We start from the raw sequence: 16,643 nt of genomic DNA on the forward strand, positions 1-16,643 counted from the left end.
CCAGGATGAGCATCCCCCTGGCACTGGGTGGGAGAGGAGCCAGAGGGTCAGGTTCGAAGTAGAAATAAAACAACTGAGAGCACCCCAGCATTTTCCTGGACTGCATCCAAAGGGATGCAAAGCTGCTGGTCCCCATGGACACCTTGGTGCTTCAGGGATGGCGGGCTCATCACAGCCTGCTCCCAAGTACAAATGCAGTTTATTAACTGTGAGACTTTGACTCTACTCTCAGTCCAAACCCTGACACGAAAGGCTGGTCTTCTGGATTCCTTTCACTTTTAATTAGGCTTTCTTGGAAGCCTTCCCTGTGGTGCTGCTCTCCTGCCACCTGGCCCTGTACCCAGCTCACTGCCAGGGGGTGGACATAGTGAGGGAGGTGAGTGAACCTGCAAAAATGGGTGAAACCTTAATGCTGGCAGGTTGCCCATCTCAAAACCTCTATTCTGGTCTCAGATGGTCCTTTTCAGGAGCTGTGGTAGAGGTGGTTGGGGTGCTTTGGGATTTGGGCTGCAGCAGGCCTTGCTGTTGGGTGCAAAATGGGTGGATTTTTTCCAAAGTGGATTTTTTTTTTTTTTTTTTTTTAATTCTTGTGTGTGGCAAGTTGTAGTAGAAAGGCTCTTGCAAAGCGCTTGCAGTCCTTGGCTGGAAGGTGCTGTCTCAGCTTCTGAGAGACCCCATAGGACACATAGCAGGTGGCCCTACAAACCAGGGGTGGTCCTCACTTCTGTGAGAAGGGTGACTGGCCGATTTTCTTGGCTGGGTGTGTATCATTTCAGGGCCAGGGGAGGTCACCAAACCCTTATGAGTCCCAGCAGCCATCAGGATGGCAGTTTGCAGGAACAAAATGTGTATCCTCCTGCACATGCAGAAATACTCCATCTCCTCTTTCTTTAGCCTGACAGTTTCAGGGAGGCTGGGAGACAGCAGTGCCAGGAATCAAAATAAAGCTGCAAGATCTGAGATTTTTAATTTTTTAAAAAAATTTTTTTTTAGCGTCAGCATTTGAAATTCTGACTTTCAGTTAGGAAATCTGTTGAAGTCATGGTATGAATCATCCCTACCCTCAATTTTAGGACCCATCACATGGGGAAAGGGAACAGAAAATTAGTCATTTTGTTAATCTGCTTCAAATAAAAATTATTTAGAAATCTATAGTGAGGAGGGGATAAGAATAAAATGAGCAGCTGTCATGTATCCTGGCACCCACAGCCACCTGCTGGCTTCCCTGGTGCTGTTTTGGGGCAGGGGCAGGGCCTGGCAGCTGCCTGCACTTCTGGTTCATGATCAAAGTGACCTCCTAGGGCAAATACAAACAGAGGCAGCTGGAAACCTGCCTTCTGCTGAGAAGCTGCTCTTCCCCAAGAAAAGTCATTCTTGCCCAAAAAAAAGTCCATTATTTCTCCTAGCCGGTGGTGTAATGAAGACACCCACTATTAATGCAGGGGGTCGGCAGAGAAACTCATGAATAGAGGGGTCTATTTGCAAGTGGAGCAATGAGACTCTCCCCCAGCTGCTGTGGTTTTGAGTGGTGGTAAAGAACTGAGTGGGTTACAGCAAAGGTGATGCTGGGGGCAAGGTGAATGTTTTTAGGTTTATTGCCTGGTGGGTTTTTTTGAACTAGGGTGGTGCTGAGTGCAGCCTGTGATGTCCCTCCCAAGCAGGAGCTGAGGGGTTCGAGGAGCATTGCAGGTCCCCTCAGATAAGGACGGGCCTTCATCATGTCAGCTCCCTCGTGAGGCCAGGGATTTAGGGGAAGAGGGGCAGCCAGGCTGGTTTTGGGTGGGAGCTGATCCTGCCCAGAAGGCAGGGGGAGGGCAGGCAGAGAAAGGAGCAGCCCCCAGCCCTATTTAACAATACCCTTCAAGGGGACAGATAACATCCTGTATCTGACAGCGAGCTGGAGATGACTCCCAAGACCCCCCCAGAGGTTACAGCAAGGACTTGCAAGGATCTAAGGAAACAATAAAATCCGTTGGATTTTGGGGTGCTGGAGAATGTGGTGGGGGATATGCCCTGGCTGCTTTTTGGGGGGGTTTCTCTTACATGAGGAGGAAAGCTGGCTGCCTCTCTTGCAGCTTTTTGGCAGCGGTGTGCTGCATGCTGGTAAATGATTGCCTGGAACATGGGCCAAGGCGGGGCTGGAGGTTGGTGCTTGGTTTGAACCCGGACGGGTGCTCGGGACCCGTGTGCCGGCAGCCATCCTGCTCCCACAGCCCACAGCATTCAGCAGCCACTGGATTTTGCAGGCAAGGTGAGACTGTTTGGTGTGACTCAACAAGCTGGGTTATTTTTCTTATTTATTCTTAAGCTCCTGACCCCCTTACTGGGTCACAGCGCAAGAAGGTGGATTTGAGACTAGTTTGGTCCCTGGCCAGGGATGGGGGGTGGGGTGAAGAGGGAGTGCTCTCTGGGGTGTGTTGTGCTCCAGTTTTGGTGTTAGGGTGCTGCTGAGGGGGAGGTTGGGGGGTGGTGAACAACAGTGGCTTCAGAGTGAGTTGGGTGGTGCCGCAGTGGCACCTGGACTTTGCTCCATGCCGGTGGACACTTGCAGCCTTGAATACACAGGATTGAGGAGTGGTGCCAAAACACGGCTTTAAATTTAAATCTAGCAAATTCAAGTGGTTTGGGGCTTACAGGGAGGTGGGCCGAACCCAAGGTGTCCTTCAGCTCCACAGTTTTCCCCGGTCGCTCAGCCAAGGCAAACATGAGCTCAGCGCCGAGGTATTTGCAATGGCTCATCTGTGCCCGTGTTTTGGAGGTGGGCAGGGAGGTGGCACCAACAGGACCTGGCACCTGCGCAGAACGTCCTCACCAAGCTGTGTCTTCCTTGGTTTCTCCTTGCCTTTCTCATACCATGATTAAAATTCTTTGTCACCGGAGACAGGACCCTTCAAGCCCTCCCTTTGATTACTCAAGTAGGCAACAAAAAATAATGAAGAAGTGGAGTTTAACCTAAGGTCAGGCTTTCTCACGGTCTGGCTGCAAACTTGGGACATCTGGAGGAGAGGGATGATGGGGCTGCAACTAGCCAGGTGAGGTTGGGAAAGCAGTTTGTGACCCCCTGGATGGAGGGCCTGGAAATTTTGCGTATGTTACTCCATCCAGGGCTTTCAGACAAGACTGATACTGTCAGAACCAGTGTTATAGCAGGGAAAATAGGTACATCTTTTCACGGTGTTTGAAAACACTGTAAGCTCAAATATTGGAGTTTTTTACAGCTTGTGCTTAATTTTTTAAAATTTATGACAGTTGCAGTTGTTGAGCTGCTGGAAGAGCAGGAGTTGGGTGTGCCCAGGCTAACAGGTGTTACTTTAAGGTAGTAGTAGCTACTGGATCGGAGCTGAGCTGTGCCCTGGTGTTGGTCAGAGCCTGGCCTTTGTCATGGGTGTTTATGCCTGGCTCCCCCTCCCAAACCCTACCTTTAGTCATGCTTTTGTTCAGAAAGAGGCTTTATTTTAATTTCTTAATCCCTCTCTGATAAATTGAGATGGATGTAAATATGAAAAGATTAAAATGTGCACTATCTGCACCTTCCCTCTATATCATTGCAAAAGCAGGCAGCTAGCAGTTCCTCTGCCTTTTCCAATGCAGTTTAGAAAATCCCTCACTGCCACTGTCAAATTGTCAGAGAAATTGCAGTGAAAGTCCAGCAAACCCATTAAAAGTCTGTGCTCACAGCAGAAATAACCTGGGCATCTTTTGGGCACCACACAGGCATGCAAACCCCATCGTTTCCCACCATGGGAAGATTTGGACCCACTGTCCAGACATGAGGGAAGAAAAAAGTATTTTCTTTGCAGGTGAATATCAGTGTTTAATAACATCAGCAAAAATGCAATCTGTGCAGAGGGTGGCAGGGAACAACTTCTTGGTCTAGGATTCACCCCATGGAATGATGATTTAATGACACCGCTTTTAAAGCCTCTTGCATTCCTTGTTAGTGGCTTGGGATGGAAACCTTGTTTCTTTTCTCTGCACAGGCAGCCTGTCCTGCAATGACCCAGAGCACCTGAGGCCCAGCAGCCGTGGGGATGGAGCTGAAGGTCTGGGTGGATGGGATCCAGAGGGTCGTGTGTGGAGTCTCAGAGCAAACCACCTGCCAAGAAGTGGTCATCGCCCTGGCACGGGCCATTGGTGAGCCATCTCCATCTGCTGGGGGAATGCCCCATCTGCAGGTTCTTCCTGGGAAGAGGAGTCCTTGGGTGGGTGGAGGTCTTGCTCTGTGGTGGTGGGGATGCCTGTGGGGCAGCAGCTTCAGCACACCCCTGCTGGCCTCTGCTTTCTCGACCTGATGTGCTCACCTCCTCCCGGCAGGTCAGACGGGCCGCTATGTGCTGGTGCAGAAGCTGCGGGAGAAGGAGCGGCAGCTGCTGCCGCTGGAGTGTCCCTTGGAGTCACTGGCCAAGTGCGGGCAGTATGCCAACGACGTGCAGTTCATCCTGCGGCGGACAGGCCCCAGCATGGCCGAGCGGCCCTCCTCGGAGGGCGCTCCCCAAGCTCCCGAGAGGACGTTCATCCGGGCCAGCTTGCCCATCAAGCCCAGGCTCACCAGCATAGATGGACCCCGTTCCAGGGAGCCAAAAAAATCCATGACCTTCAGCCTGGGTCCTACAGGCTCCAGCGACCTGTTCACTGTGGGCCGATGGAGGCACCAAACACGGGATGGGATAGACTTGGAGGGTGGTGGGATTGTCCAGCCCTCCAAGGAGGAGCTTTTTAGGAGAGTGCTGCAGCAGCAGGAGCAGCTGCATTCATTGGAGGCCCATGGGGACACCCTAGAAATGGACCTACAGCTCTGGGAGCGCAGCCGGGTTGCCGGCCAGGAGAATGAGATTCTCTATCTGGAGCAACTGGTGCGGAGGAATGAGACGGAGCTGGGTGAGGAGGAGTTTTGGCAGAGTGAGCTCCGGCTGGAAAAGGAGTGCGAGCGGGAGCGGCAGGAGCGGGTTAGGAGCCTGCGGGCCAGCCTGGAGGAGTACACCCAGAGGATATATGAGCTGAGTGTCCGGACTGAAGCCCTGCAGGAGGAGATCCAATGGGAGATGGCTGAGAGGGCCAAGAGGGGGAAGGAGATCTCTGTGCCCAGTCCCATAGAGCTAGAGGACATGGCCACCAAAATGAAAAGGGACCTGGAGGCCAAGGTCAAGCAAGGCACCCAGCTGGAGAGCAACCTGGCCAGCGTGGAGAAGGCCCTGGAGGAAGCTGAAAAGAACCTGCAGGTAGATAGGACTGAGTTGAGCCACCCCATGGGGTGGCAGGACCTTCAGGGGTGGGTGGGACCAGCTTGCCAGCCGCATTAGACCAATGGGTTGAGTGGGGTTGGTTACCACACCTGTGCAGTGAACTTGGGGCTGGGTGCACAGCTCTCAGCAGCAGTAATCACTGTCAGAGGGACACCACCATTCTTGTTCCACTGGCACAGGGTCCCACACCCATCGCTCTCCGTGCAAGCTGCGTCTGGGCTAATGCTCCTGCTGACCAGTGCACCGGGAGCACAGCATCACCCTGCTCCAGCACAGACAATGGTGCTGGAGCAAGGGGTCCATGTGTGGGGTTGGTGGCATTGGCACAAGGGTCAATGTCATCTTGGATGAAGGACTCACAAAGGGGATAGCACAGGTCCCCATGGTGCCCGTGCACAAAGCCTTTTGACCATGCAGGGCTTGGGCTCATGGTGGGAGGCTGCACAGTGTGGAGATGGCAGCTCTGGGGCTGAGCCGTGGTGCCCCCCCAGCTCACGGTTGGGGGCTGTGCAGTGTGGAGATGGCAGCTCTGGGGCTGAGCCACGATGCCCCCCCAGCTCATGGTTGGGGGCTGTGCAGTGTGGAGATGGTGGCTCTGGGGATGAGCTGTGATGCCCCCCAGCTCGCCTGTTGCAGCCTCCCAGCATCGGGGGGTCAAGGGGCTGCATGACTGCCGCCGTCCACCCACCGGGTCCTTTTTAGTGGAGCAAAACGGGGAAGCTTTTATCCAGCCGGGCCTTCCCCAGGCTGCCCATGCTTTCAGCGTCTTTCCTTGAGCATCTCATTTGCGTTTGGCATCTCCCGGCACGGCGGCGGCCGCCGTTTGATGGCTGCTCGCACCCTCTTGTGGAGATGCAGCAAAGCAGGGCTGTTCCCAAACCAACGCCTTCTCGTCCCCACTGTCTGGGCACCCCCCTTCCTACGGGCCCTCGGAGAGGGGCGACCGAGCCACAGTACCCCTGAGGTCCCCTCTGCTGGCTTCGGCAGGGTGAGCCCCAGCGGGGGAGCAGCCCCAGGGGATGAATGCAATCTGGCTTGGGGCATGGGGGGAACATGCAGCTCACCCTGTCCCCCCCTCGGTGTGTGTTTTGCAGGCCCAGACCCAAGAGCTGGAGGAGTTAAATAAGGAGCTGAGGCAGTGTAATTTGCAGCAGTTTATTCAGCAGACGGGGGCCACGGTGACCGTCCTGCAGGCCAGGTCCGAGGAGGACGCCCAGCCGGAGCCGAGCCCGTGCGAGCTGCCAGCCTACCGGAGAAACGGAGGTCAGCACGCTGCCGCTGGCTCGGCCGCGGGGGCTGCTCCGCGGGACCCCTGCCCGCTCCCTGCCTCCTTCTCCAAGGGGTCAGCCCCAAGGCTGACCAGTTCTCCCCTGGGCACTCAGGTTAGGCAGGTGGGGGTTTGTGTGCTGGCATGGCAGTCGCTCACCACTCCAGGGGGTTGCAGAGATTTGCCAGCCCTGGGGCTCCTTCCTCCTCCCCATTGAAGCCTGGGGGCTGCTCGTAGACATGCACAGGAGTCGGATCCTGCATTGCTGCTTTTGGGGCCGAGGTGGCTGCAGGGAGCTTTCCTTCGAGGCCTCGCTCATGTCACCACAGCGGCTGCAAGCAAAAGGCAGGTGGCTGAAGGCCAGCGTCAGTCCCCAGGGGCTGTGGGCTGGTGGGGACATGCTCTGGCCGCCAAAGACCTTTCTGTATTTGGCGAGGGAAGGGTGGTGCCCAGGGCCTTGTCTGCATCCTCACAGGCATGAGAGGCGGCGGCGGGGGGTTCTCATGGAAAGGGACCTGGTCATTTCTCCTGCGGAGCACCCGGAGCGGATGACGTGACTGCCCTGCGGCACTGCGACGGCCGTTCCCAGCGAGCGTGGGAGGCCGAGCCCTGCCTGAGCTGGATGTTTTTCCCCATCCTGTAGGTTTTTCTCCCACCGCTGGCACCGACTCGCCTCCCCAGGTCAGCACCAAGCAGCTCCTCGGCCATCCCAGGACCCTGCCGGAGCCCCTGGTGTCCAGCCTGAACCCCGAGGGTGCGTATGTTCTCGTGGGGCCCTGGGAGCCTGAGCTGGTCTGCAGAGGATGGGTGGGAACAGGGGAGAGGCTTTTGCTGCCCAAAATGGGCTGCAGAGAGCAAGCGTGTGCTGGTGGTGGGAGGCCAGAGCTATTTATAGATGCCATTAGGAAGCGCAAAGCTCACACTCCGGCAGTTTCTGCTCTGCTGCCAGGGGCTCTCACGCTGGCAGCCCGGCTCTCTGCCCTGCCAGGAGCTGTGGAGGATGGTTCTCATCCCCTGTCCTGCCACTCTGTATCCCCTAGGGTTAAGACCTTGCTCAGTTAGGATGGGGAGAACTTGTCTCCTGTCTTTTACAGGAGCTACTTTTGCTCCATCTTAGTGACCAGTTCACCCCAAAACCCTTTCTACCTCCTGTGACTCTCTTGTCACCTTGCACCTGTTTTTTGGGTGCAGCAAAAGTGAGCTGTTGTAGGGACACCTCCCTGCCGTGGTGATGCTGCCTCCACCTTGGCATCCTACTCCCACCCACGCCATCTTTGCCTCAGCAAAGCCCTGCTGCCATCCTCCCCACAGCCCAATCCATCCACCTCCATCCTTCAGGACACTGCAGCAACTGCATTTCCATCTCCCAGTCCAGGCTTTGTGCTCGCAGACATCCTGTTTTCCACTCCCCTTTTTGCAGGTGTTCACCCACCATGGTGGGATTGCTCAGGTGGTTTTTTCTCTTGTCTTGCAGTTGTATCAACCAGGCAGAGCATCTGGAGGTAGAAGGGCCCAGGCAGTGGAGGATCAATTGCCTTCAAAGTGTAACTGTATAAATAAACCATATTATATATATATATATATATATATTTTATATTTTTTTTTACTGCTTTATATTGTGAATGGATGTGGATGGCCAGACAGAATATTTTTACAGACTTTAAAGTAAAACTAGAGACTGAGGACACAAAACAACCCTCTTCCCCTGAGGATGAAAGCGACTCCCTTCTAATTTTTTTTAAGCCATTTCTATATTCAACAGAAAGCAGCAGTGCATCCATTCTGCATAGCCTTCTCAAAAGACCCATCGTGCATTTGGAAAAGTCCTTGTTCCTTTGACTAGGGGAGCGAAGCTGCAGTGGAGACCTGCGTGGAGGCTCACCTGGATGGAGCAAGTTAACAGATTTTACAGCAACTCGTCACAGCAAGCGGGGCCGTGACAAACAGCCTCTTCACTGGCTGCAGGGGAGGCACAAAAGCAGCTTTAAGACAAATTTCTGGCCCCTCTTTTTTTATGTATATTATAAGAAACCTGTAGGAGAAACCCACTTTCCGTGGTGCCATGGACCACGCTTCAAGACAGCACACAGCGGGAGCTTGTTTTTCTTAAATCCATTTAATTTTTCAACTTCTTTTTAAAATAAAAAAATTGCAGAATGAGCCCTTCCCCAGGGGTGATGTGAGTGGGGAACAGGAACAAAATACTCTTGGTGACATTTCCCTGATATTTTAATTTTTTTTTTTTTTTACTTGATGGCCAGTAGTTACCATTTTGTTCATCTGTCCCAGTGGGTTGCCTTGTATTTTAATTGCAAAGCCAAAGCGGTTTGGGGAGGGGATGAGTTCATCGGGGAGATCCCCGAGCCTGTTTTCAACGTATTGTATGCAAAAGATGTGACTTGGGCTCAGCGTTCACCGTGAAACCCCGCTTCCTCTGTGCAAATGTAAATCCTGTGCGCCACAGATCCAATTTTCAATAAATCTTTGGGAAAGGATTTGAGCAAAGCGAGTGTGAGCGTGCTGTTGTGGCCAGGGTGAGCCGTCCCTGCCGGCGCCTGCTTCAGTGCCTGACGGCCACATCCGAGCGGTTTGTGCACCCCGCAGCTGCCTCTTCCATTTCCAAGCCATCTCTTTCTATTTGCCGAATGAGAGCTGTGAGTATTTTATAACCGACTGAGTCTTATGCACACAGTGCTCTTTTCTGCTTTTTTTTTCCTCCCTCCTTTTTTTTTTTTTTAAATCACGAAGTGCTTTACAACCAGGGGATGCAGCTTGTCTCCGGTGAGATGTGGCCATCTCTGGGATGAAACATGGCAGCATTTTAATAATGCACAGCAGCAGCTTGGAGCATTTTAGGACAGGAGGTGAAGGGAGTGGTGCTCGGCTGCAGACAGGAGCAGGTAAGGGGAAATTTCCCGTTTGCCTCCAAGCCTCTTTGTCCGCATCTGGATAAGAGCAGCCAGGAATGTCAGCTCTTGCTGTCCGTCACCATCTCCCCTGAGATTCTGCTGGGCTCTCAGGACATCCTCCCCTCTCAAAGCTGATTTGCAAGGTGCCAGGACAGCCCAGCAGGCTGATCAAGTGATAGTAAAGGATTAAAGTTTGCTTTGTTGGGAGATCCACTGGTACCGCTGTGTCTCAGGTTATGACTGGAGAGCCGCCACAGTGGGGAGATGCAATTTCTAAGTTGCCTTTATTGAATCGGGTTTTTCGGGCGGGTTGTTTTCAAGCTCCTCCTCACCCTCCTCAATTCATGTATCTCAAGGAAAATTAGTTAAAAATGTGTTTGTTCCATGCAGCTGCATCTACTTTCTCCTGATTGCTTGCTTTTTGGGCTTCATGTGCTTATTTTTTTGGACTCTTGTTTTTAAAGATTCTGCCTTGTGAATAGTAGGGTGATGGAGATTGTAAAGAGCATTTCAGTACTGCTTATAGGGGGAAAAAGTGGGTTCAGAAAACCCACTTGCCTTGGACATGACCAGATTTCAGGCTGTTACAGGACATCCTCTGCATATCCCAAAAAACTGACCTCTGCATGTTTAAACTGGATCTTTCTTTTTTGGAGCTACGTTTGTAGCCTTGCCTTCCGCAAAACAAACAGGACTAAAGGGAAAAGGGTCATCCCTTATGGCAGTTCCAAAGGGGGAGAGAAAATTAATCCAAATCACTGACTTTGTGGGGGATTTTTTCCCCCTCTGTTACGATTATATATTATTTATTGGTTTTGCAGGTTCAGTCATGATCTCACAGGCCAAACCAGCACCAGTCTTTTCTGGAGGGAGGTGTGGGAGGGTGTGGAAAATAAGGATTTAAAATACATATATCACAGCAAATTTTGGCCCTTCAGCTGTTGCCCCTTGGCTGGCATTCGGGATTTGGAACAGTTGCGTGGGTAAGAGATAGAGTATGTAACTTGACTGTGTCCCCCATTGAAGTCTGATAACTAGGCATGGGGTTCGGGAGAGTGCTGTGACCCAGCGCCTCACTGTTTTCAGCTCAAGACTGTGGCTCTTTGCCAGTTTTCTTCATTTTGTGTCCAACAAACCATCACCCAGCTGCTGCCTAGGCCAGCAGCATTGTGTGAGGTAATAAATTACTTTGATTAACACCTCTGTCCCTGCTGTGGTGCACGTGGGGGAGAGGTGGTAATCAAACTCATGTGTTACCTCAGGAGCTCCCCAGCGAGGGTGACCTATATTCCTCCCGGCTCGGGGGGCCCGCGCTGCCTGGGTGAGCGCACGGGTCCCCGCCTGTTATTTAACGCAGCGAGGCTCAATACCCACTCCTGCTGCCCCGCCTTCCCGCTTTTATCTGCTCTAAAGTCTGTGTCAATAATACATTTCTGCCATTGAATATTTTATTGATGGTTTGACTTTTTTGCTGCTCGCAATTCCCATTTCAAGGCTGCGTGATTGTTCCTAATTAAAATTTTATGCCCTGGGACAAGCCTTCTTGCTACACTGGAGATGATGCTGTCCTTTTCTAGGCCACTACAGAGTGGTAGGAAGAAATTACCATTACCCATTGTTATGAGATTAAAACAAAGCAAATAAATTATTGGTTTTTTCCCTTAAAAAACAAACCAAAAGCCTTGCGTACGGCGCGTACTGGAGAGGGAACAACTGGCTCGCGGGCAAGGCAGGGATCCAAGCATGCAGGGTGGCTCGAGGATGCTGTGCCTGGCTGCGTGGGGACTCGTGTCCCCATGGCACTGTGGGCAAGTCTTCCTTCCCTGTAGTGGGCGGGAATGGACTTCAGAGCTTCTCTCCTCAGATGCTTCTCCTGGCTAGTTCCAGTGCCACCCAAAAATCACAAAGCAAGGGATATACCTGTTTTTCACGAGTGAGCAGTCCCGCTTTTTTGTTGGTTTATTTTTATAAATCTGCAGGTTCTGTCAGCACAAGGCACCATTCAGGAGAGTATTTCAGCCACCTCCAGTCTCCCTGGCGCCCTTTTCCGGGCTGCACTACCTGATTTTTTTTTTTTTTTTTTTTTTTTTAATATTGTATAGGAAAAATGGCCCCCAGCTCCTTGCCCCCTCTATCCTGGACTGTCAGCTCCTCACCATTCTCATCACATGGTGGTCTGGGTGCCAGTGCTGCCCCAGGCCAGTACAGTTTCTTTAGGGCAACACTGCTGCAGACATTTGAACCATGCCCAAGTCACAGTTACGCATTTGTACGAGTTCCTGGGTGTTTGGGTTTGGATTTTTTTCCCCCCTCAATTTAATCTAGAGTGCTAGAAGCATTTGTGCTGCCTCCCAGCCCCTGGATTTGGCAAGCAGCTTTTAAAGCACACACTTCAGCACCAGTTACATAAGGAAAGGTGTGAATGTCTGGAGGAGAAAATGCCTGTTGGTTTTGCTCCCCAAGTGGTGTACAGATGCTCTGCTGCTTGCTCCTGGATGCACAGCTTCTACCAGCGTAGCTCACTGCAGATGAAGAAGAGCTGTTTGAACTGGCATGTGTGTCCATGCAGGGAGCATTGTCAGCTCTCCTATGGTGATTTTTCTTTCTCCATCTCAGAGTACAGACTGATTGTACTCTACCTTGCCCTGGAAAAAAAAATCATAAAGCACTAGAGGAGGCTGGGAAATTTTCTTGTTTATGGATGAGCAAGTTTCTCTCCCAACGGAACCTCCTGCCAGCAGAAATCTTTTTTTTTTTTTTTTTTTTTTTTTTTTAGGATGTATTATATAAGTCCCTGCTTGCATTTAACCAACTGACTTCCTCTTAAACAATTCATGTACTGCTTCTATTCCTCATAGGGCAGCTTGCTTCTTTGGTGAGGCTCACCTGACACTGGGACATGTTACGGACAGAACACAACAGGCACTTCTTAGCGTGGTGCTTGAAGAGTAAGGCCTGTTCTCTTCCCTCCATGGAGTGCAGAAACACAAAATCGTTGAGGAGCACAGAGAGTCCCTTCAGCTCAACAGGCCTGAAATTCAGCATCTTCCCCTCCTGTAAGGCACTCCCCTGCCTCTCACCAAAAATCTCACAGTTCTGAGCATAAGCACATGATTACTCTTCTAACCAAGCTAAGTACCATCTTACAAATCTGTTTATTAGCTACTGAAAAACATGAAACCAAGGGGCATCGCAACCCTGGTGTATTTTCTCGTGGCTCAGGAGCACCCTGGGGCTAGGCCGGGAGGGAAGGACTGATGCTAGGCTTTCTGCTTGAGGGACAACCAGGTCGCATCCTTCTGCTCTCCTTTTCAAGCCACCTTCACTGGCCACAGACACAAAGTAAGAGAGATTGGGAGGAACCAGGAATGCAGTGCAATCAGACACATCACTGAGAAGGCATGGCTTTCCTCTTCAGCTGGTCTGATGCCCTGGACTACAGTAATCAGCACCCAAACATTGGTTTTGCACATTTATTGAAGACTTCAGGTGACAGCACAGCAGGTTAGTTTAGAATCATGCCACAAGAATGTTAAAAACAGGAATTGAGCTGTATGCTCCCCCCACTTACTGGAGACACACACAAAAAAGGCAAAACCAAACAAACTTCACTTCAACCCCTTCCTTTTGCTTACTGAAGCTGAACAGGATGGTTCCATAGGTAGCAGGAAGTCTGAAGCATTCATACCATAGTGCTGCTCATGGGAACTGGGACAAGTCTTGCCAGACGACCTGCAGAGCTGCTCCTGCCAGCAGCACCTCCTGGGGTTAAGTCGCCAGCCAGCACAGTCCCAAACGCAGGGCTGTTTATTCAAAAAGAAACAAAGCACCTTCATTTTCAGACAGAGGTTTGTTACATGCATGGTCACCTATAAAATGAGGTGGTGGGGGACTGTGGCCTTCAGTTTCAGCTCTCAGACACACTTGTACACAGGTGGATTTTGCACCAGCTTTCCCTCCCTCCCTCCTTCCCTCTCTCCACGTGGCTACACTGTGCTCCTGCCTTCGAGACCAGCAGTGGGAAGATGCTGTAGGTGCAGCAAGGGAAGAAAAAAGCGATCCGGGGCTGAGACAGCTGCAAACTTGTCTGCCCCCACCCTGCCCCCCATAAAATAAAAAAAAAGGCCCACTCGATTTCTGAACAAACATGAAAGCATCTTGGGTAAATTCAGTTGTTTGAGCACCCTGGAAAGGAAACACAGAGCACAGAGGGAGCTGAGTTTCCTTGTGAGGAGCAGATGCTCCGGGACACAGAGGCAGAAATGACAGATAAGAGCATGAAGAAGAGATAGAGACAGGCAAAACTTCTCAGAGAGACACTTTACCAACACAGAGGACATTGCTCTGCCTGCCATGCCATTAACTACTTATTGACCAGAGCACTGCCAATTCCTTCAGATCAAGCCTTTACAACAGCCCAGGGCTACAGGAGCCCAGCCCCAGGAGTAGAATACCTGAGCCCTGTCGGGGAACTTCAGCAGGCTGTGGTGAATCCTAGCTGGTTATTAGGAATCTCAGCTGACAATAAAGCTGTGCTGCTCTTCAGAAAAGATACTTTTCAACTACCCAGCTTCTTCACCAGCCGAAAAATCACAAGAGATAACTTTGTAGCAGAAGCCATCTGCTTCGTCACTTCCTCCGTTTTTAGTGACAGCCACCCTGGGTGGCTGGAAAAGTCCCTGCCTGGCTCGCCTTCCTGTTCTTTAGGGCCATGAAGTCAGAGTCCCCTGCGTGACATCACAGCATATCGGGCAGGGAAGCTTTGCAAACGCCCAGCCAGGGCCGGGGCGCCAATAGAGCCCTGGCACAAGAAGAAGAAAACAGCGAGCAAAGGTGAGGGGTGGGATGGAAAAAAAAAACCAGCAACAAAAAAGGAAAGTGAGGCTCGTTTCTGCTTTTCCTTTAACAGACTAGAGAGTCACTCTTTAAATGTGACTCATCCAGGGCAATACTAGGCAGAGTTTCTTCTATTAACACACCCTTGGCAATAGCAGTTCAGTTAGTCACTGACCGGGTATCAAGACGTCACCGGCCGGGATGATGCGTCTCTTTAACTTGGTACAGAGTCCGCTAGCACTTACTTACTTTGGAGAAGAGAGAGGGGGGCACGCCATCCCTCCTGAACAACTTTACCACCAACTATTCGCACCCACATGCCGACACGGCCCGTTCCCTCCATCTCCGCTCCCGCCGCACACACCGAGCCCCGCTGCAGGAAGCGTTCGATCTTTTCGCGCTCCCCTGCGCAAGTGCGGCCGATCCTGGGGCACTCCCGGCAGCGCATCGGGGGACCGCAGAGCCGAGGATGGGGAGCCGCTGGAGGCAGGACAGTGGCGATGAATGGGGTTGGCACGCCGGAGCCCCTCACCTGGGTGGCCGACAGGGCAGGAGGGGCGTCGAGGCTTCGAGGCGCGGGTCCGGGGAGGCGAGACGGCCGCACAGTGATGTCCGAGGAGCAGGTTAGCCGCTGTCACACGCACAGTGGAGTCGCCGAGAGCACAATGTGCGTTAGTCAGTGGCTCACCTGCTCCTGGAGGGTGACGGGGGGGCGGCGGGGCCCGCCTGCAGCATAGGAGACACCGGGCAGCGCGAAGGATGGGGCGCGGGAGGGGGGAGCCACGCCGTGCCCGGGCTCCGCGGCGCGTGGGGGTTGCAGCTCCGCGCTCCCACCCCCGGGACAGGCTGGCCCGTGCGGCCCCGTGCCGGCGGCGCCCCGCAGCTCCGGAGCGCGGGGGTCCCTCCCCGGCGCGGCCGCCGCTCACCTGCGCTCCCGCCGCCGCCGCCGCCAACTTCTCGCTCTGCCCCGGCCCGGCCCACGCCGCGCGCCGCGGCCCCTCGCCCCGCCTCCCGCGCCGCTCCAGCCAATAGCGGCGCCGCGCGCCCGCCCGCCGGCCCCGCCCCCGCGCCGCTCCAGCCAATGGCGGCGCCGCCACCGCCCGCCGACGGCCGCGGCGGGGCGGGGCCGGGCGGGGAGGCGGCCCCCCCGCCCCCCGGCGGTGACAGCGGCGGGCGCGGCGCGTTCGCTTCTGCACGTCGCTGCTGCTGCGGGGAGGAACCATTTGTACCTGTTGAGCCGCCGCCCGCCTCCCGCTCACCCCGCCCCGCCGACTCCCGCCCTGCCCGCCCTCGCCGCCCCGCTCGGGTCGGCGGCTGCCGGCGGCGCCCCCCTGCCCTGCAGCCGCCGCCCGCGAGGAGCCCCTTCCCCACTGGCCCCCCATGGCCCCGCCACTCGTCTCCCCTTTTCCCTTCCGTCCCCTTTCCGCCCCCGCTGCAGCCCGGCCCGTGGTACGGCCCGCCGGGGCCGTGCCATCAGGGCAGTGTCGGGGCGCACGTAGGCGGTGCGGGAGGGACGGGGCGAGGGGGCGGGGGGAGAGTCGGGGTGTCCCGGCCGTCCCCCCCCCGCCACTGCCCCCTCTCCCTTTGCTGCATCAAATGTCACGGTGTCACATTAATTTTTTGTGTATTTCCTCCCCTCGTTGTTCTCCGCTGGGTTGGGCGTGTGGCGAACCCGAGTGCCCCTAGCAGTGCCGGGGGTGGAGGTGGTCCCTCGGCTCAGGGAGTCTGCTTCCAGCAACTTCCCCCCCCAAAAAAAAAACACCAAGGGACAGGCAGTTGGAGGTTTTCTGTACATCCTCAGTATAACAGCGCTCACCTTCTCATGGGGTGAGCTCGCTCCCGCCCATCACCCTACAAGCCGCAGCCAAGCAAACGGCTGGAATGCTGAAAATTCTAGTGCACCTCAAGGAGGATTTGCCAAGCACCAGAAACAGAGCTTTATGGAGGGGCGCAGCGCTGTCCCGTGGTGGGAAAAGCCTTGTTTGGAGACTCAGAGAGCCAGGCGTCGAGTCTGCAGGCTCGGGCTCCCATCTGCCCGAAGTCACACAAATGCTCTCCTCGAACAGGTCGGAAACCAGAGCGTCTCTGGAGGAGCGGGCACGTTTGTCGTGACCCCCCGCTTCATTCATACTGCTGTTGATCATGAAAAAACACTTCGGGTGCGGATGTGGCCACTGACCAAACAGCAGCCATATGCCTCATCCCTGGCGAACTGATAATGCATGCTGTCCGGCAAAAGGCACGACCTCTGCATCCCTTGTGAAAACTTCCTCGGCATCAGCTGTCCCGGCTCCGACGAGTGTTTTGCAATCTGGAGCAAGATTTGGAAGCAAAACCCAGCGTGGGCTCCCTGATAGCTGGTAGCAGTTCCTCATTGAAAGGATTTCC

At 53.8% G+C, this 16,643-nt stretch overlaps 2 protein-coding genes and 1 long non-coding RNA gene across 8 annotated transcripts in view; 1 reads left to right on the plus strand and 2 right to left on the minus strand.

The window, feature by feature from the left end:
• Window positions 1-9,015, plus strand: part of RASSF7 (Ras association domain family member 7) — a 44,448-nt gene extending 35,433 nt beyond the window's left edge. For 3 of the 6 annotated variants that reach the window (XM_019284751.3, XM_019284749.2, XM_039552510.1), the window contains exons 2-5: window positions 3,981-4,134; window positions 4,315-5,219; window positions 6,338-6,506; window positions 7,154-7,975. In XM_019284751.3, the coding sequence (XP_019140296.1) occupies window positions 4,032-4,134; window positions 4,315-5,219; window positions 6,338-6,506; window positions 7,154-7,572 (1,596 nt within the window). In that variant the 5' untranslated portion in view covers window positions 3,981-4,031 and the 3' untranslated portion in view covers window positions 7,573-7,975. The other 3 variants (XM_039552511.1, XM_019284745.2, XM_039552512.1) reach the window with 3 other exon arrangements.
• Window positions 6,385-7,154, minus strand: LOC120410049. The gene is made up of 2 exons (XR_005601981.1): window positions 6,984-7,154; window positions 6,385-6,842 (listed from the first exon to the last, which is right to left on the minus strand). It is a non-coding gene; the product is annotated as an uncharacterized LOC120410049 (long non-coding RNA).
• A 3,863-nt stretch (window positions 9,016-12,878) lies between the features above and the next one.
• Window positions 12,879-15,637, minus strand: LOC120410093 (laforin-like). Its single transcript, XM_039552939.1, has 4 exons — window positions 15,485-15,637; window positions 15,182-15,327; window positions 14,573-14,981; window positions 12,879-13,222 (listed from the first exon to the last, which is right to left on the minus strand). The coding sequence occupies exons 1-4, from the start codon at window positions 15,635-15,637 to the stop codon at window positions 13,028-13,030; spliced, it is 903 nt and encodes a 300-aa protein (XP_039408873.1). The 3' UTR covers window positions 12,879-13,027.
• Between the last annotated feature and the right edge of the window lie 1,006 nt (window positions 15,638-16,643).

Source organism: Corvus cornix, chromosome 5, assembly GCF_000738735.6.
Source record: "Corvus cornix cornix isolate S_Up_H32 chromosome 5, ASM73873v5, whole genome shotgun sequence".
Lineage (NCBI taxonomy): Eukaryota > Metazoa > Chordata > Aves > Passeriformes > Corvidae > Corvus > Corvus cornix.

Coding starts and splice junctions, on each gene's coding strand:
- LOC120410093 (XM_039552939.1), bottom strand. CDS start 15,637: ATGGGGGGCCAGTGGGGAAGGGGCTCCTCGCGGGCGGCGGCTGCAGGG. Junction 15,328..15,484: donor GGCGGGCGGCGGCTCAACAG/GTACAAATGGTT, acceptor CATTGGCTGGAG/CGGCGCGGGGGCGGGGCCGG. Junction 13,223..14,572: donor GGAACGGGCCGTGTCGGCAT/GTGGGTGCGAAT, acceptor TTGAATAAACAG/CCCTGCGTTTGGGACTGTGC.